At 37.1% G+C, this 15,493-nt stretch overlaps 1 protein-coding gene across 4 annotated transcripts in view; it reads left to right on the top strand.

Moving 5' to 3' along the window:
* MTMR2 (myotubularin related protein 2) overlaps positions 45-15,493 on the top strand; it is a 111,132-nt gene continuing 95,683 nt past the window's right edge. For 2 of the 4 annotated variants that reach the window (XM_018059870.1, XM_018059869.1), the window contains exons 1-2: positions 45-280; positions 9,203-9,273. Coding sequence is in view for 1 of the 4 variants with exons in the window: in XM_005689386.3 (XP_005689443.1) it covers positions 201-280 (80 nt within the window). In the remaining 3 variants the exon portion in view is untranslated. Of the gene's footprint in view, positions 281-9,202; positions 9,274-11,552; positions 11,644-15,493 lie in introns of those variants that run through there. The other 2 variants (XM_005689386.3, XM_018059871.1) reach the window with 2 other exon arrangements.

Here is a 15,493-nt window from a genome sequence, read left to right as displayed (position 1 = left end):
GGCGCCGCGGGGTCCTCCGGCTCCCGGCAGCGCCCGCGCGCGGTGCAGGCTGGGGGAACATGGCCGCTTCCGGTCTCCCTGCCGGGCCGGCGCGGGCTTGAGCGCGGACCCAGCCCGTCGCACCCCGCCCTCCGCTCCTCCCGCCGGGCAGCCGCGGAGGTCGCCGCAGGCTTTTCCTCCGGCTGCCCCCGCGCCGCGCCATGGAGAAGAGCTCGAGTTGCGAAAGCCTTGGCTCTCAGCCAGCAGTAGCACGGCCGCCCAGCGTGGACTCCCTGTCCAGGTAACCGGGGCCCGCCGAGCGCCCGAGGGGGATGAAGAGGAGCCCGGGACCCGCTGGACGGTGCCCCACGTCGCGGGCTGCGGGACTGGGAAGCTGCGCCGGAATTCCTTCCCTCAGGCTGGGCACCTCTTCTTTCTTCCTCTCTGCGGGTTAGAGGCTGGGAAAGAGGAGGTTAAAACTCTGCGGGCTTTACCTTTTGTATTCTGGTGTTTTTATCTGCGGTCGAGAACGCCTCAGTCCACTACATCCTCTAATCTCTCATTTCCCTTTAATTCATTTTTTGGACAGCCCTTCCCCAACTCTGTCCCCTCCCCCCCATCTCCTCCCTGCCTTTCTCCCTTGACGACTCTTTTCTGAGACCCTTCTCCGGTCTTTTTTCCATCCGTCTTTCAGTCTTGGGTTTCTGGCTTCTTGCCCACCCTTTCCGTCTTTCCCGTCACTTCACTCACTTATTTTAAGGTTTCCTTGCATTCTGATCTTCCCCCCTCCCCCCAACTTTGCTTTAAAATGTGAGTACCCACACCGTGAATCTTCCAGCTGAACCTTATTATTCCTGAGTAGTTTTCGTTCTTCCTGGGCTACCTACCGGTTCTCCAGGTTTCCATCTTGTATCAGCTGGGATTTTTTCCCCCCTGGAATTTTGAGGAGGATTTTACTATGTAGCTTTTCGCAGGGCTGTCGTGAATATTAACCTGACGTGTTTCAAAGGCAGTTTTTTCCTGTTGTTTTAAAATAGTAAATTTTATTAAGAAATAGGAAGACCTGTATTGTTATACTGCTACATTGAAATCAGGTTCTTTTCCTTTGAAAAAGTCTAGTTGTTATTAGTTATTAGATACTAAATCGCTGTAAACTAGCACGTTTCATTTTTTTTTCCCGTGAATAAATTGGAATTATTATTATTACTAGTTGCTCAGTCGTGTCCGACTTTTTGCGACCCCATGGACTGTAGCCCACCAGGCTCCTCTGTCCATGGGATTCTCTAGGCAAAAATACTGGAGTGGGTTGCCATTTCCTCCTCCAGGGGACCTTCCCAACTGTACATAAAGGAGACTTCATTAATGTGCATTAGAGGATACCACAGGTTAACTGCCATAGAAAACTGTCTCTTGAGCCTTTAAATTCTGTTGCTCTCTTAATTCGTTTTGGACTCTGCTAAATATGGGTGATACTGCCTTTTTTTTTTTCTGTTGCTGTTCAGGACCTCATTGGGAAGTCAGTCATTACTTGATCCCACCTTTCTTTATTAGATTCTCTTCCTAAATGTGTTCACAGCAACCTGCCCACCCCTTTTACAGTGTTTTTAACAAGCACAGTGTTGGTTTAATTGTCTTCTCTACTAGACTGTCAGCTACTTGAGGACAAGGATCATATCGTACTGGTTTTCATATCACCATCATTTAACAGAGACCCTGCCTGTCAGAGGTGCTTAATAAATTTTAATTTTTGAATTTGTAGTTTGAATTATGCCGGAGAGTGATTTTGCATTTGATTATATACCACTAGTGTGCATTTGTTTCAGGTGCTTTTTAGGTTTATTGCTCTGAAATTTAGGTCTTCCCTGGTGGCTCGGAAGGTAAAGAGTCTGCCTGCAATGAAATTTAGAAGACGGGGATTTACACTCAGCTGTAAAATCATTCAGAAAGCAGGTTGGAAAATTATAATTTTATGGGAAAGTTACAAATGGCAACTATGGCTCAGGATAGATAGAATGTAAAGAAAACAAATGAGACAGCTGAAGTAATCTCATCCAAGGGAGGATCTGGAACCACTGGAGGCAGCATACGCTTGTTAGAAAGAAGCACTGGCTGTCAGGAGGCTCAGGCTCTTTAGACCTAGGCTCAGTTTGTCATTTGGCCTGTCTCATTTAACCTCTCCAGTCTGCGGTTTTTTCATCTTTTGAAATAAGGCAGGGGGAAGGGAGAGTTGATCTAGAACATCTGTAAGGTCCCTTTAAGCTTTAAAAATCTGTCAGTTCTGTATCTTAATGATAATAACCTTTGTTTTGAATTTTTGAAATTACACTAAATGTTTATATCACCTAACTAGGTTAGTTTTGCCGGTTAAGCCTATTTATTTAGTAAAAGAAAAAGCCCAACAACTTCAAGGTTTGTATGTATATATTTTAACTTCTTAATGAAACATTAGGTTACATATGAATATGGGAAAGTTAAGAATTCCTTGAATTTTGACTGGAGTTTGTTGGCTTCATCCTCTCCAGACAAAACTATAAGTATGGCTCTACTTTCACAGGAAAATGCGAGCTTTCAGTCCTGTTCTCTAGAAGAGTAGAAAAATAGTATTTATTGATTGTCTATAGAATTCATCCTGCTAAATTCTTTCATATCTTTTATTTTGTGAATCATTACACCTATTTGTGGCACTCTCTTTAATCAACATTATAGGATAGCTGGATTGTAGACACTTGTTAGAAAGCTTAATTTTAAACTTAATTTAGGGTCACAGTCAATCACAGGTGCTTCTAATACAGAGGGAGGGTGGACAACTATGGTTACAACAGCAATGTTACCTAACTACCCAGATAAGGTTTACTACTTTTGTTATCCTATGATTAAGTGAAATATTGGTGTTTGAACTGTATTATTTCAGTCTTTTGCAGAAATCTCATTCTTAAATTGTAGTTCTGCTTTCGTTTTATACAATTAGAAAATTCTCGTTTTCTTATTTTCAGTTAGGAAAATTGCCTTGTGAAATTACTTTGATATCTCTTGCAAAATAATAGTTAATAATTCTATTCAGTGTATTACAGATTGTGATTTGCACACTAGATTACCAAATTTCTGCTGAGTTTAGTTTCAAGGAAAATTTTGGTTATGTTTTCTATTTGTTTCAAAATGGAAATTATGTAGCTGCATCTTCAATTTGGCAAAAAGTCTTCAGTCAAATTTATAACTGAAGTTGGTAATATATTCATCTTTAATTCCTTCAAATACTCCTACTATTAGATGGAGCCAGCTTAAATATTATGTTTAAATGTGTTAATTTGTAAAATGTTTTATACTCTTCTGGGAAGTAGGAAAAATATAAATCTGTAAAATAGTACTGTAACCCTTGTGGTTGCCCATTGTTTTTTGGAAAATGACACACTCAATTTAGGTTGAGTGATTGGCTCTTGTGGGATCTGTGGTTCACACTAAACATATGTTAGTTTTAATATCTATATATCCACAGTCTATGTATATCTATAAATCTGGAGTCAGCTCAGAATTGCTATTGCTTCTAGCTTTGCCTTCTAGGTCATCATAAGCCTTATATCTTTGTTCACAGAAGAGCAATTTCATTCTTAGTATGATATTTAGATAGTAGTTTCTATCAGCTACAGCTGATTAGCAATTATGTCATCTTGTATGCTTAAGCTAATTTTCTTTGGTGAGTCCTAGTTTGAGTGAATGGGTCAGCAGCTCTTGTATATCCTGCTGTTGCCTTCACCACACATGTCCTGCCCCACAGAGAGAGAGAGAGTTGTGGAAAAAAATTCATTTCCGCACACTGATTATCTGACTGTATTCCAGTTGGTCTTGCTCTGATTTTTGTGGTTAGACTACAGGTAAAACAATACTGTGGGCTGGATATGGCAGCTAGGGTAGACCTGAGCTTCAGAATTGTAGAAGTTATACAGCAGAATTTAAGACTATACTGATATTCATCTGGCTTCTTAGTCTGTTTTTTTCCATCTTTCAGTTTGTACACTGTTAGAGAATGTACTGCTTATGTGGGTTTCTTTGATTATTTTTTACTGTGCACAATCATGCTAATAAATCTAGTGCCAAAGAGGCACCCAGTAGATGATTGAATAAAGAAATGTTGACTGAATGTTCAACACTTGTCTTATTTGTTGTTTCTACTCAAAGAATTAAAAGGTTTTCCAAAGTGAAATGTGGCCTATAAAGTCACAAGTTCAGGTTCGAGCTGATGGGGCCCTTGTGTGACGCCTCTTGACACCCCGGGCGTTTTTATTGTCTGAATTATCTTTCTGTGCCCACTCCTCTTGTCTTCACAACATTGTTTCCTTAGCCTACTGGATTTTCCGTCTGTCTTGATTACTTTGGTCTCTTTCTCTCAAATTTAGTTTGTCAGTTATTTAATCTGTATTTCTTTCATCCAATATATCCTCATTTTCTAATTTCTCTGGGCACCATTTGTTTGTCTCAGATTGTTTTTGGTTATCAGTTGATTTCTAGTGTATAAATTCATTAGCATTTATGAGCATCTTATATTTACATTTAACTTAGATTAAAACAATCAAAGAGGAGGTGCACATAATATAATCAAAAAAGTAGCTCAAGCTAATTACATTTTTGAATTGCATGTCTTCCTTAAAATTATCATCATTTGAAAACAGCAGATCGTGGATTTCTGTTTCTATGAATTTTGATGATACTTAACGCCTGGAGGGGCTTCCTTGGTGGCTCAGTGATAAATAATCTGCTGGCAACGCAGGAGATGCAGGTTCAGTGTCTCCAGAAAGATCCCCGGAGGAGGGCATAGCAACCCACTCCAGTGTTCTTGCCTGGAGAATCCCATGGACAGAGGAGCCTGGCCAGCTACAGCCCATAGGGTTGCCAAAAGTCGAATACAAGTCAAGCAACTTAGCATGCTTGTACGCACACACAGACATAGCCTGAAGAGGTAGGAGTTTTTAAGATTTCCAAACTACATTTCACTGGAGGGTCTCATTCCTGGTTTCAGCCACAAGGTCACTTAGAAGTGATGCCAGTAGGAAGTATCCTTTCAGGTTGTTTTTTTCAGTAGTGGTGATGGATTTGTATCCAATGACACATTCTTACCAGTTCTCCTTTTGACTCTTGGCATGACTTCTGAGGCAGCTGGCTGAGTTAGCAGACTATAGCTACAGAACAAAGTGAAGCTAATCGATTGTATCTCCAACCTTGGCCTTGTTATTAACACCTGGCATCAGACATTGAACATTTTGACAGCCTAAAAATTACTTATTTTGAGTTTCATTATAACAGGACCCTAAATGAACCTTTAAGTTCTATTAGATCCAGTATTATTGTGAACTAATCAGTACTTGTGTATATTTTTCTGGAAGAACATGTACAAAGATTACTTATTGATCACAAGTGTTCGGGTTAATACTGAAGTTGAAACTGGGTCCTGTGTATGATTTTTACCTGCTTACTCTGTCATCATCAGTCTTCTGTTAATATAGCTCAGTAGTTCCAAGACAGTAACATCAGCATCCCTTAGGAATTTGTTCAAATACAGGTTTCCTGGCCCTGCCTCAGATGTAGCTGAATGCAAAGCTTTGCGGGTGGAGACCAGTGTTTGTATTTTATCAGGACAGCCAGGTGATCCTGATGCATGCTGAAGTTGGCGAACCACTGTTGTGAGTCTTTCACTGATGGTTGCTTAGTAACTCCAAGCCTATTACTTGAGAGCAGTTTTGTAAAAATATTGACTGAAATAATGAAAGGTAAAAGTCCATCTCTTGTGGATTTATTATATCTGGCTTTTAGGAAATTTCCTGAGAGCTTTTCTTTCTTAGCCACAAGAAAGAACACCAAAACATTATGTTTTGGGGCTTATGAAAATAGGTCCTTGGTGAGATGCATTAGTGGTAACATACAATTTTTGAAACTATTAAAAAGAATTCCAGAAGGCTATCACCTGAACCAATAAAGGATTATGTCCAAGGGAAGGAAATAACCCAGATACAGATGTTCAGAAAACAGTGAGTTTATTTTGGAAAGCTTCCAGTTAATGCTATTGTATTTAAACTCACCAGGGACAAAGGTTGCGTGTGATTCAGGAAATTCTCTAGATTAGTATAGAGTATTTTCTTTCTAAAGGAGGTTAGTTTTGAGTCGGTAGAGCACTTGCTGTGTCTTGGCCTACGCTATGATTTAGTTAAATCAATGGATAGGATTAAAGCTATTGAGAGGTAAGAGTGATTTTATCAACTTGCTTTACACAGGAAGTCAGATTAAAAATGGAACTATATAAAATGAAAAGATTGATACAAGGTGGTTATAATTAAAGGTACAGGGAAGATGCCCTTTTAATGAAAATAATAACCTTAGTGACCTCAATTCCCTTTCCTGTAGCTTTATTACACAGAACTAACCGTGGGTATACCTCTTAATGTGTTTCTATATATGTACCAATGTTGTCATCACTATAGACCACTTATGAGCAAGTTTTCTAATTCTTCTCCTGGCCAAGTACCTTAGTACCGTGGCAGTAATTGCTGATGAATTTTCCTTCTTTAAAAGACTTTACTGGATGTGATTAACTCTTGGGCTGTTTAAGTAATTCTTAGTCTAGATTAAATAAGAGCAGATGCTATATAATAAAAATTTTAAAATGTTTCAACCTATACACTTCAAAAAACCTAAATACACTTACTTGGAAAACTTTTTTTTTTTTTTAAGTTTAGGTTTAGCAGAGTATAACAGAAAATCCAAAGTAACCTTGTCATAAAACAAAGATAATTTTCTGTTCTTTTTGCCCCACATAAAAACCCAGGAATAGTTAATACAGATCTGATAACAATGGATATAAAGTATCCAGGACATAGACTCTTTCTAACTCACTGTATCTTACATTCCAGTGTTACCATGAGAGCCAGAATTACTGTTGCAGTTCTTTAACCACTGATCTTCATGAGTCAAAAAGGAGGACAGGAAGAAGAAAGGCATGTTGCCTCGATTTAAAGGATACATTTTTTGAAGTCACATACCGTGTTTTAAGTTTACATCCAGTTGGCCAGATCATGGTCCCATGCCATACCTAGCCACAGTGGAGGCTAGATTATGTAGTCTCTTCTGGGAGGCCTTATTCTAAACTAAAAATTGGAAATGTGTGTCTAAGGAATAGAAGAGAATAGGTATTGAAGACAGGCAGTAGCTTCTCCCATATAGACAGATAAATCATCTTAAAGCAAGGAAAATATTTTTCAGTTGAAGTGTACAACACTTACTTATGCCAGAGACATTCTTAGATTTGCCTGCAGTGATCACAATGGAAAATGCCTGGAAAGAGAGAGATGATATGTTATAGCAAACCAAAAATGAGAACTGTATCTTGGAGCCCTCTAAACTTTTGGGTTTTTAAGATTTTTACTTTTTTGTGTGTGTATTATCTTAGGCTAGATTTTTATAATCTTAATCTAGGACCATACAGTGAAGAGGATGCATTTATTTATTCCCGTGGCATTCAGTGAAAAGCAAGTAGAAATCAAATGAAGAGTGACCAGCTGTGCTATTTCATTTGAGACGCTCAAGGAATTGTTGGGTAAAGTAGTGGGGGTCTGAGGACAGTGGCCTACACTGCTTATTCCTCTGCACTTTAGCATTCATTTCGAGGCCATGTATCCATGTGTTTAATATCCTCCCAGAATGCTGCATCAGGTTATAATGAGGTATTTTCTCTCATTTCAGTTGAGAAGGTTTGGTCTTCATAAGGAAAGGAAAGCAGGCTGTTCAGGGCCATGTTAATTTATGAATGCTTTTGCCAATATCTTGTGTTTATTTTTGTATCTTCAATCTAAAAGTTCTATGCATTTTTGTTACCAAACTTAAATATTAATATTTTAAGCATGTAATGTCAAACATAAGGAGTTTAATCATTGGGGATAATGGAGGAGGGTAGAGGAGTCTCTTCTGGGAGACTCCTGTGATTCATTGTGCTCAAGGGATTTGATAGGCATGAGTAACAGACATATCCATCTTCTTTCTAACAGCATTGGCAATACTGAAACCAGCAAGTGGGTGGTTGCTCAAGTAAGACTTTGTTAGGAGGTTGTGTGTTAGCCAAAGGTGTAATAACTTTGACTCATGATGGGCTAGTATCATGAGCCTTAATTTTCTTGAATTGAGCCAGGACACCTGGCAAAAGTCAAGAATAAAATTTTACATAATATAAATGTCCTCTGTTTCTGGTACTAGATAGTATTCTTTTGTTACAACCAAAAGCAGTACCTAAAAATATGAACACCTGAGATAAACTTTGCTTTTCAAGTGAAAGTTGTTCTAGTAAATGATAGTAATAATATCAATAGTCACAATAATATTGTAAATAAAAGCACTTAACATTTATTGAGTGCTTACTGTGTGCTTGGTATAGTGCTAAAATTCCTTATATGCATTTTCTCATATAATTCTCCTAATTATATGAAAGAAGCAGTAGTATTATTCACCTTTTACAGATGAGAAAACTGCAGATTAGGGAGAACAGTTTGACATTTGGACCCAAGTTTTGTTTAACTTCAGGGGCTCAGTGCTGAAATGAACTCCTCATGCCTGGCGATCTGGTGCCCCAGCTCCAGGGCAGAACTTGGTTCAGCAGTGAGAGGGCAGGCCCAGGCAGGTCAGGTGGGTGTCTTGACGGGGAAGTGAGTTTCCTTGACCAGTTGCACTTTCTGCTGAGCAAAAGGATGAGGTGCACAGTATATTAAGTTCAGAATTTCGATCTTTGGAGAGAATTTTCTCCAGTTATTTTTTTTCCTTTTAAAAAAAAATTTTTTTATTTTTACTTTATTTTACTTTACAATACTGTATTGGTTTTGCCATACATTGACATGAATCCACCACGGGTGTACATGCGTTCCCAAACATGACTGCCCCTCCCACCTCCCTCCCCATATCATCTCTCTGGGTCATCCCTGTTTTTCTCCAGTTTTGAATGTTTTTTTCTTCCAATGGAAAATAGGATAATTTTTTTTTCTTTGCCTGAATAGTAAGAGGATAGTATCACTTTCAGTTAGAAGAACAGGCTTACATTTTGAATATCAGGTAAATTAATAAAGAATAAACATGATGCCAAAACCTCTTTCTGCTCGTCCCTCCCCTTTAGGCTTTACAGAGTATTTTAGACTATTTTACTGTAGGATTCCTTAAATATCTGAATTCCCTTAAGTTCCTTTGTGTTTGTTTACAGTTAATGTGTTAAGAGCCATTGACATTTGAAGATCATCAGAAGTGAAGATAAAACATCTCAAAAATTATAATGTAAGTGAATGGGAAAATGGAAATAAAAAATGGACGAAAGTTAATATTGCCAACAGTATTTCTGCAGTTCATATATTATCCCAAATGAAATTTATGTGTATGAGTAACCAATAACTTCAAACTTTAGTCCCAAATCCAAGTCCTAGTCCTTAAATTCTGTTCTCTTCTACCTGGGGAAAATAGTCACCAATTTTTAGTTATCAGTAATTTCCCATTAAAATTCTTTTGGCTTCCATGTACTATTTTTTGCTTTTTCCTTCCTAGACTTTGCACTTTGACAAGGGCTGATGTTGTATTTAAAATTGTATGTATGTGTAGACTGAGGACTTCACTTTCCAGCCACTGATGTATGTTTTATGCAGTTTTAATTTTACTATTGTTCTGTATTTCTTAGGCAAAAATATGACCAGTAAGCTAGCTAGCCTCTCCCTTCCTTCCCTTCTGTCTTTACCCGCTCCCTTCCTTCCTTTCTTACTCTCTATAAATATTTGCTTAACATAGATAATGTCCTGCACATTGAGCTAGATCTAGAATTCCTGAATAAGACCGTGGTGCTGAAGTGAGTAATGTCATCTTTTTAAACAGTTAGGGTGTGAGAGATGAGGTAGTTAATTTCTCAAGTGTGCCTGAGGCCTGCCTGCACATTTCAGTCACTTGTGGTGCTTGATGAGCATTTAGTTTCCTAGGTTCTGAACCAGACATTCTGAATCCTGGGGAATGGGCCCAGGAGTCTCTCCTTAAAGTGAGAACCACTAATCCAGATATTTTTGGATTCTAGTACAACTGTGTAAGTTTGTAGTTGAGGGAACAGACCTAGAGAAGTTTAGTAACTTAACCCAAAGACACCATAAGTGTTTGAAGGCCAGGAATGGTTTGGTGGTGTTTTCTCCAAAGTCACAGAGATACTTAGTGCCAGAAGTGATCTCCTGACTCCTGCTTCTAGACTTCAAGTCATGGCATGATTTCAGTTAGGCCAGACCGTTTTAGTGTGTATGTGTGTAATCATAAGCAGTTCATCACTGTTCCTGAAAAAAATAACTAAAAAAATAACTGAAGAACATGAACTGTTTGTTTCTTCATCTTTAGTCAGATGGATGACTGGTTCTGATTTTGGAATCACTGGGTGGGAAAAAGCCCCTGGTAGTCCAGTCCAGAAAGAGTAACCCCTCTCTCCCCCGCACCCATGGTCATATCTCTACTTGGTCTTTAAATTTTATGCTTCTGAAAAGGAAGGATCTGATTTCATTTTTGAATGATGGTAGCTAATAGTAGGTGTTTGGTAAATAGTATAAACAGGTTGCTGTTAAAATTTTTTTTTCCCCTTTGGATTCTATAAGATACTATTAGGAGTGGTTTTATTTTCTTTGTACAGAAGTTGATACTTTATATACTAAGCCAGAGACCTTAAGTAGTTGAAGTCATTTGTATGTATGATACTCCATTGTTACAGTTCATATGTTCACAATATCTCTGAGTATGAAAATATTCTAAAGTGTTTTCTGAGCTACGTGTGAATTAATTTTAGTGTTGTATTTTATAGTGTATTGTATATGATATATTGATAATTACTGAATTTTAACCTTACATTCGTAAATGTATTTATCCAATTTTCTTTGAAATATTCTTTAATTCTCAAATTAACTACAAAGTTAAACTATAAAATGTTGTTAACTCAATTTTCCAGAAATTTTGGAACATAATTTCACTGTAATGTTTTTAAAAAGGGACATTTAAAATCACATACTCATTTCTAATAAGTTGTATTTTTATAATTTAAAATTTTCTTCCCATTAAATACTTTTTTTACTTTTTTGTAATCACAGACTTAAAATTGTACATATGGTAGTTCTAAAATGGAGTCTTATCTACTATGTAGTATAAATCCTTCATTTTTTGGTGTGTTGAGACACTGACGTTAAGGGACTTGCCTAAGAGTGGAATTTTTATAAATATTAAAATACACGTGAGCAAACAGTAATATTGTATTTCTATAATGATAAGTATGAAATGCTTTGAACACTGTAAAAGTATCACACAAATGTAATGTGTTATGGTTACTGCTCTGGTGATAATATGTGCAGTTAGTTTTCTTATGATTAAATTAAAAACATTTACTATTTAAAATCAGAAAGAAAAATACGCAGATGCTTGTGACATGGTCTGTTCTCTTATTTCTTCTGTTCAGATTTTACTGTGTCTTCTTGAAGTACATGGTACTAGAATAGATACTTTGTGGGTTACCAGTGAAATTTCTCTTTCCTTGTGGTAGTCCAATCCAGATCGTCACCTTATACAGTTACACAAAATACTCAGAGTGATACTTCTGTATTGCAAGACTTCTGTCAGCAGTTTTCTTTGGGGAAAAAAATGGTGAGTGAATGAATGTTCAGTATTGTTCCTCAATGTAATCAAAATAACTAATGGTAATGTTAACACATTTTGGTGTAGTTTATAGTTAGAAAAGTGTTTCACCTACATTATCTTTTGTGAGGAGATTCTCATTGGACAGATGAGTAACTTGAGGCTCAGAGGAGTGCATGACTATTCATTGTTCTTGCTTAGAAGAGGTTGAACTAGAACTTGAACTTTGACTCTAAATGCATGCTGTTTCCTTGCCCTACATAAATCATAGTATGAACGTGTTCAAGTTTCATGGCGTATACATTTTGTTTTTAAAAATAAACTCTTAAATATTGGAAAATTAATGATAGGTTTACCTTGTCCAGCCAGTCCAATTATTTTCTTTGGAAATCTGACTCACTTTTGCTACTGTTAAAATGCTTAGCAAGAGATGAAGGTTTATTTTGAATAAAAAAGGTATATTCTTAGCATGGCTACCAGTGTGTGCTGCCTAGAATTATTTGAGTGTTTAAATGTTTAAAAGAGTAGTAATTATAGTCTTTAGAAGTATATTGAACTATGTAAGCTAAAAATTTGTCCTGTGTAATATATACAACCTAATGTAGTGAAAAGTCTTGGTACTTTCTTAGGGCTGAGTATTTTTAGTTTGGATTCTGCTTCTTAACTGTGACTCGGCTTGATATCTCTGAGCCTGATTCCTTTATCTGGAAAAAAGGTAAAATGATACTTGCTGTCTTTATAGAATTGTTGTGAGACCTGAATGTGATGGTTTATCTTGATGACAGTAATTTAAAAAAATAATGCTTATGTAGTGTGTACTATGTAATAGGCACTGTTTTAAGTATTTTATGTATAGTCATTGAATTCTCTATTCATATTCCTGTGAAGTATGAGAATTATCACTATAGATGAGGAAACTGAAGCACGGAGAGTTTAGTAACTTCCTCGAAGTCACATCAGAGTGGTAGAATCGTAATTTAGTACCAGACAGTCTAGTTCCAGAGTTGGTAATAAGTATGAAAGAGAATATGTATGAGAGCTCTTTGACATTTGTAAAGGGCTATGCTAATGTTAAGTATAATTACTTCAAAAATATTTTAAAAGAGAGATGTTTTCCTCATCTTCATTATATAGCCCGAGGGAAAAAGGCAAAAACAAGCAAGAAAAAGCAACCAGCTTAATCTGGTAAATAGTGAATAGTATTCAAAATAAGGGAGGATAAATCACTGAATGATGCCAGTACACTAGATTTTTAATGTAACTATTCCAGGCTACAGAGAAGGCAATGGCACACCACTCCAGTACTCTTGCCTGGCAAATCCCATGGATGGAGGAGCCTGGTAGGCTGCAGTCCATGGGGTCGCTAAGAGTCGGACAGGACTGAGTGACTTCACTTTCACTTTTTACTTTCATGCATTCGAGAAGGAAATGGCAACCCACTCCAGTGTTCTTACCTGGAGAATCCTGGGGAAAGGGGAGCCTGGTGGGCCTCCGTCTATGGGGTCGCACAGAGTCGGACATGACTGAAGCGACTTAGCAGTAGCAGATCCCAGGCTAGGAAGAGAAAGAGACATTGAATGATCTTATTTTCCTACAAAATGTTTCAGTGACTGCAGAATAAAACAAAAACCTATGTCAACTTCACTTACATTACTGAAGTTTTTGCAGAAAACTTGTATCTCATGTTGATGGGGTTGTGACCAATTAATAGTAATAATTTGTTTTTCTCTGATTTGGAAAAGGAAAAATGTCCGTCTGGATAACTGGAAGAACAGATGCATGACTTCAGAGTTTTAATAATGAATTATATTTGCATGATGGAATGAGAAAATTACATGCAAGGTCCTTTATCAGTGTGTGAATTCCCCACGTATTTTCTGTATTTGTTCGGGAAAAAGTGTTGAGCAGGCATTTACAGAATAGGTCAACTCTCCTCTTTGTAGTGTTTCTGCCCTGATACTTCAGTTTGGATGGAACTGTTTGTTTCTAGAAGGAAATGCAATATCTGTGTAGTGTGCTCTGAGCTCTAATAATCATATCAGCTTTCCAATAATCTTTCTCAGCTAAACTGATCTGTACATAACTTTTCCTCTCTAGGCTTTGTATGAAACCATGTGAGTTTTAATTTCTACTCTCATCAGAGTTTGAATCAGGATTTTTGAAGGGATTCTGAGAAACTCTTTATTTATTTATTTATTTTAAAACTTGTTCATTTATTTTATTTACTTGACTACATTGGGTCTTAGTTGTGGCAAAGCATGTGGGATCTTAGTGCCCCAAACAGGGATTGAACCTGTATCCCTCGCATAGCAAGGTGGATTCTTAACCACTGGATCACCAGGGAAGTCCCAGAGAAACTCTTTAAAAAGTTGTTGTTGATGATGTTGGAACTCATGGTCCCTCCTATTCTCCATTTCTTACCTCATCCCCCATAGGCACATTTCGTTTTGGCCAGAATACTTTTGCTTTCACCTATTTATTTATATTTCCAGATAAGATCTTTGAAGAAACTAGAAAAAAAGATGTATGTAAACTATTTTCTATGCAACTTGGTTTTTCTTACTTTCTCTTGCATTACCAAATAACATGTCCTACCTTTTACTTAGGAAAATGTAGTTGATAGACCTGAAACTAAAATAATAAAAATTAAACTGTAACCAAGGTTGCATGTACCTTAGAACTTAGAGATTTTCCAGATGTCAACTTGTACCAGCTGTCTCAGAGCTCAAATCCCCTTTGTTTCTCTGAAGAGGAATGTAGTCTCATCTTTGTTAATCAGATGCCATGATGATAAGATCACTGTGCCACCTCTTTTAAACTATGGGTTGGTTAAGTAAAAAAAAAATTCAGGTTTCTGGCGTACCATTTAAAAAATAATTACTATAATTTGTAATTAATTTGTTTGGGGAGTTGTTTTTCTATTTTGGAGATCCTACAAATATTCTGACAATAGGTCTTTTGTATCCCAAGTGCTTTATACACACTGCAGGCCTTTTATTTATTTTTAATAAAACTTTCAACAGAATGATGAATAGAGCATGAACAGTGCTTATGTACTGTAGTCTATTGTGTAAGTATTGACAGCAAAATTTGCATTTCTAGAAAAGCCTGTTCACAGTCAGAATGTAGAATACATTCTTTAATGTTCTTGGACAAACATGCTATGTATGTGCTCAGGACATTACTTACAGGAGAATACTTTTTTGAAAAGAACCTTTTCTTCCCATGGGATACTGAAGAAAAATTAAATTGGCTGTAGGAGTCAAGCCGTTTATATAAGGCAAGTGATTTAAATCTTATTGTAATGATTGTTGTCAATAGTGACTGGAAATAAAAGAAATGCAAGTTTTCTCAGATTCTTGGGAGGCATTAGTTGATTAGGATATGTGAAAAGATAGGTGAATTGTTTCCTGTCACTTGAGTTAGGAGTGTAAAGTGTGGGCATATTTATCTGCACCCCTAATTTTCACAAACACTTTCTCACTTTTGCTATAATAGAAATATTTTTTACTGGATTTTGAATGATTAAATCAGGAGAACTAAGAGGAGTATAAATCTATTTTTGGCATCTTCTGATACTTGAGTTTTATTTTTCTGTTTGTTATTGTGAAATACCACTAAGTGTTGGTGTGTTTGACAATAAAGTGATGCTAATTAATTCCGTTACGAGCCCAGCAGACAGCAGAGTCAAGAGGGTTGGTACATTGCTGATAGTTACACTGAAAAATGCTGGTGATGGAATTGGTTTTATTTGGGCCAGTCTTCTGTTTGAATCTGTCAGAAGTTACACAGGATACATGTGTGCATGTGTGTAACATATACATATTTATATATATTTAAAATTTTTCCCCATGATGTT

Source organism: Capra hircus, chromosome 15 (assembly GCF_001704415.2).
Source record: "Capra hircus breed San Clemente chromosome 15, ASM170441v1, whole genome shotgun sequence".
NCBI lineage: Eukaryota > Metazoa > Chordata > Mammalia > Artiodactyla > Bovidae > Capra > Capra hircus.
The sequence above is the reverse complement of the archived record's forward strand: the minus strand, read 5'-3'. Positions and strand labels throughout refer to the sequence as shown.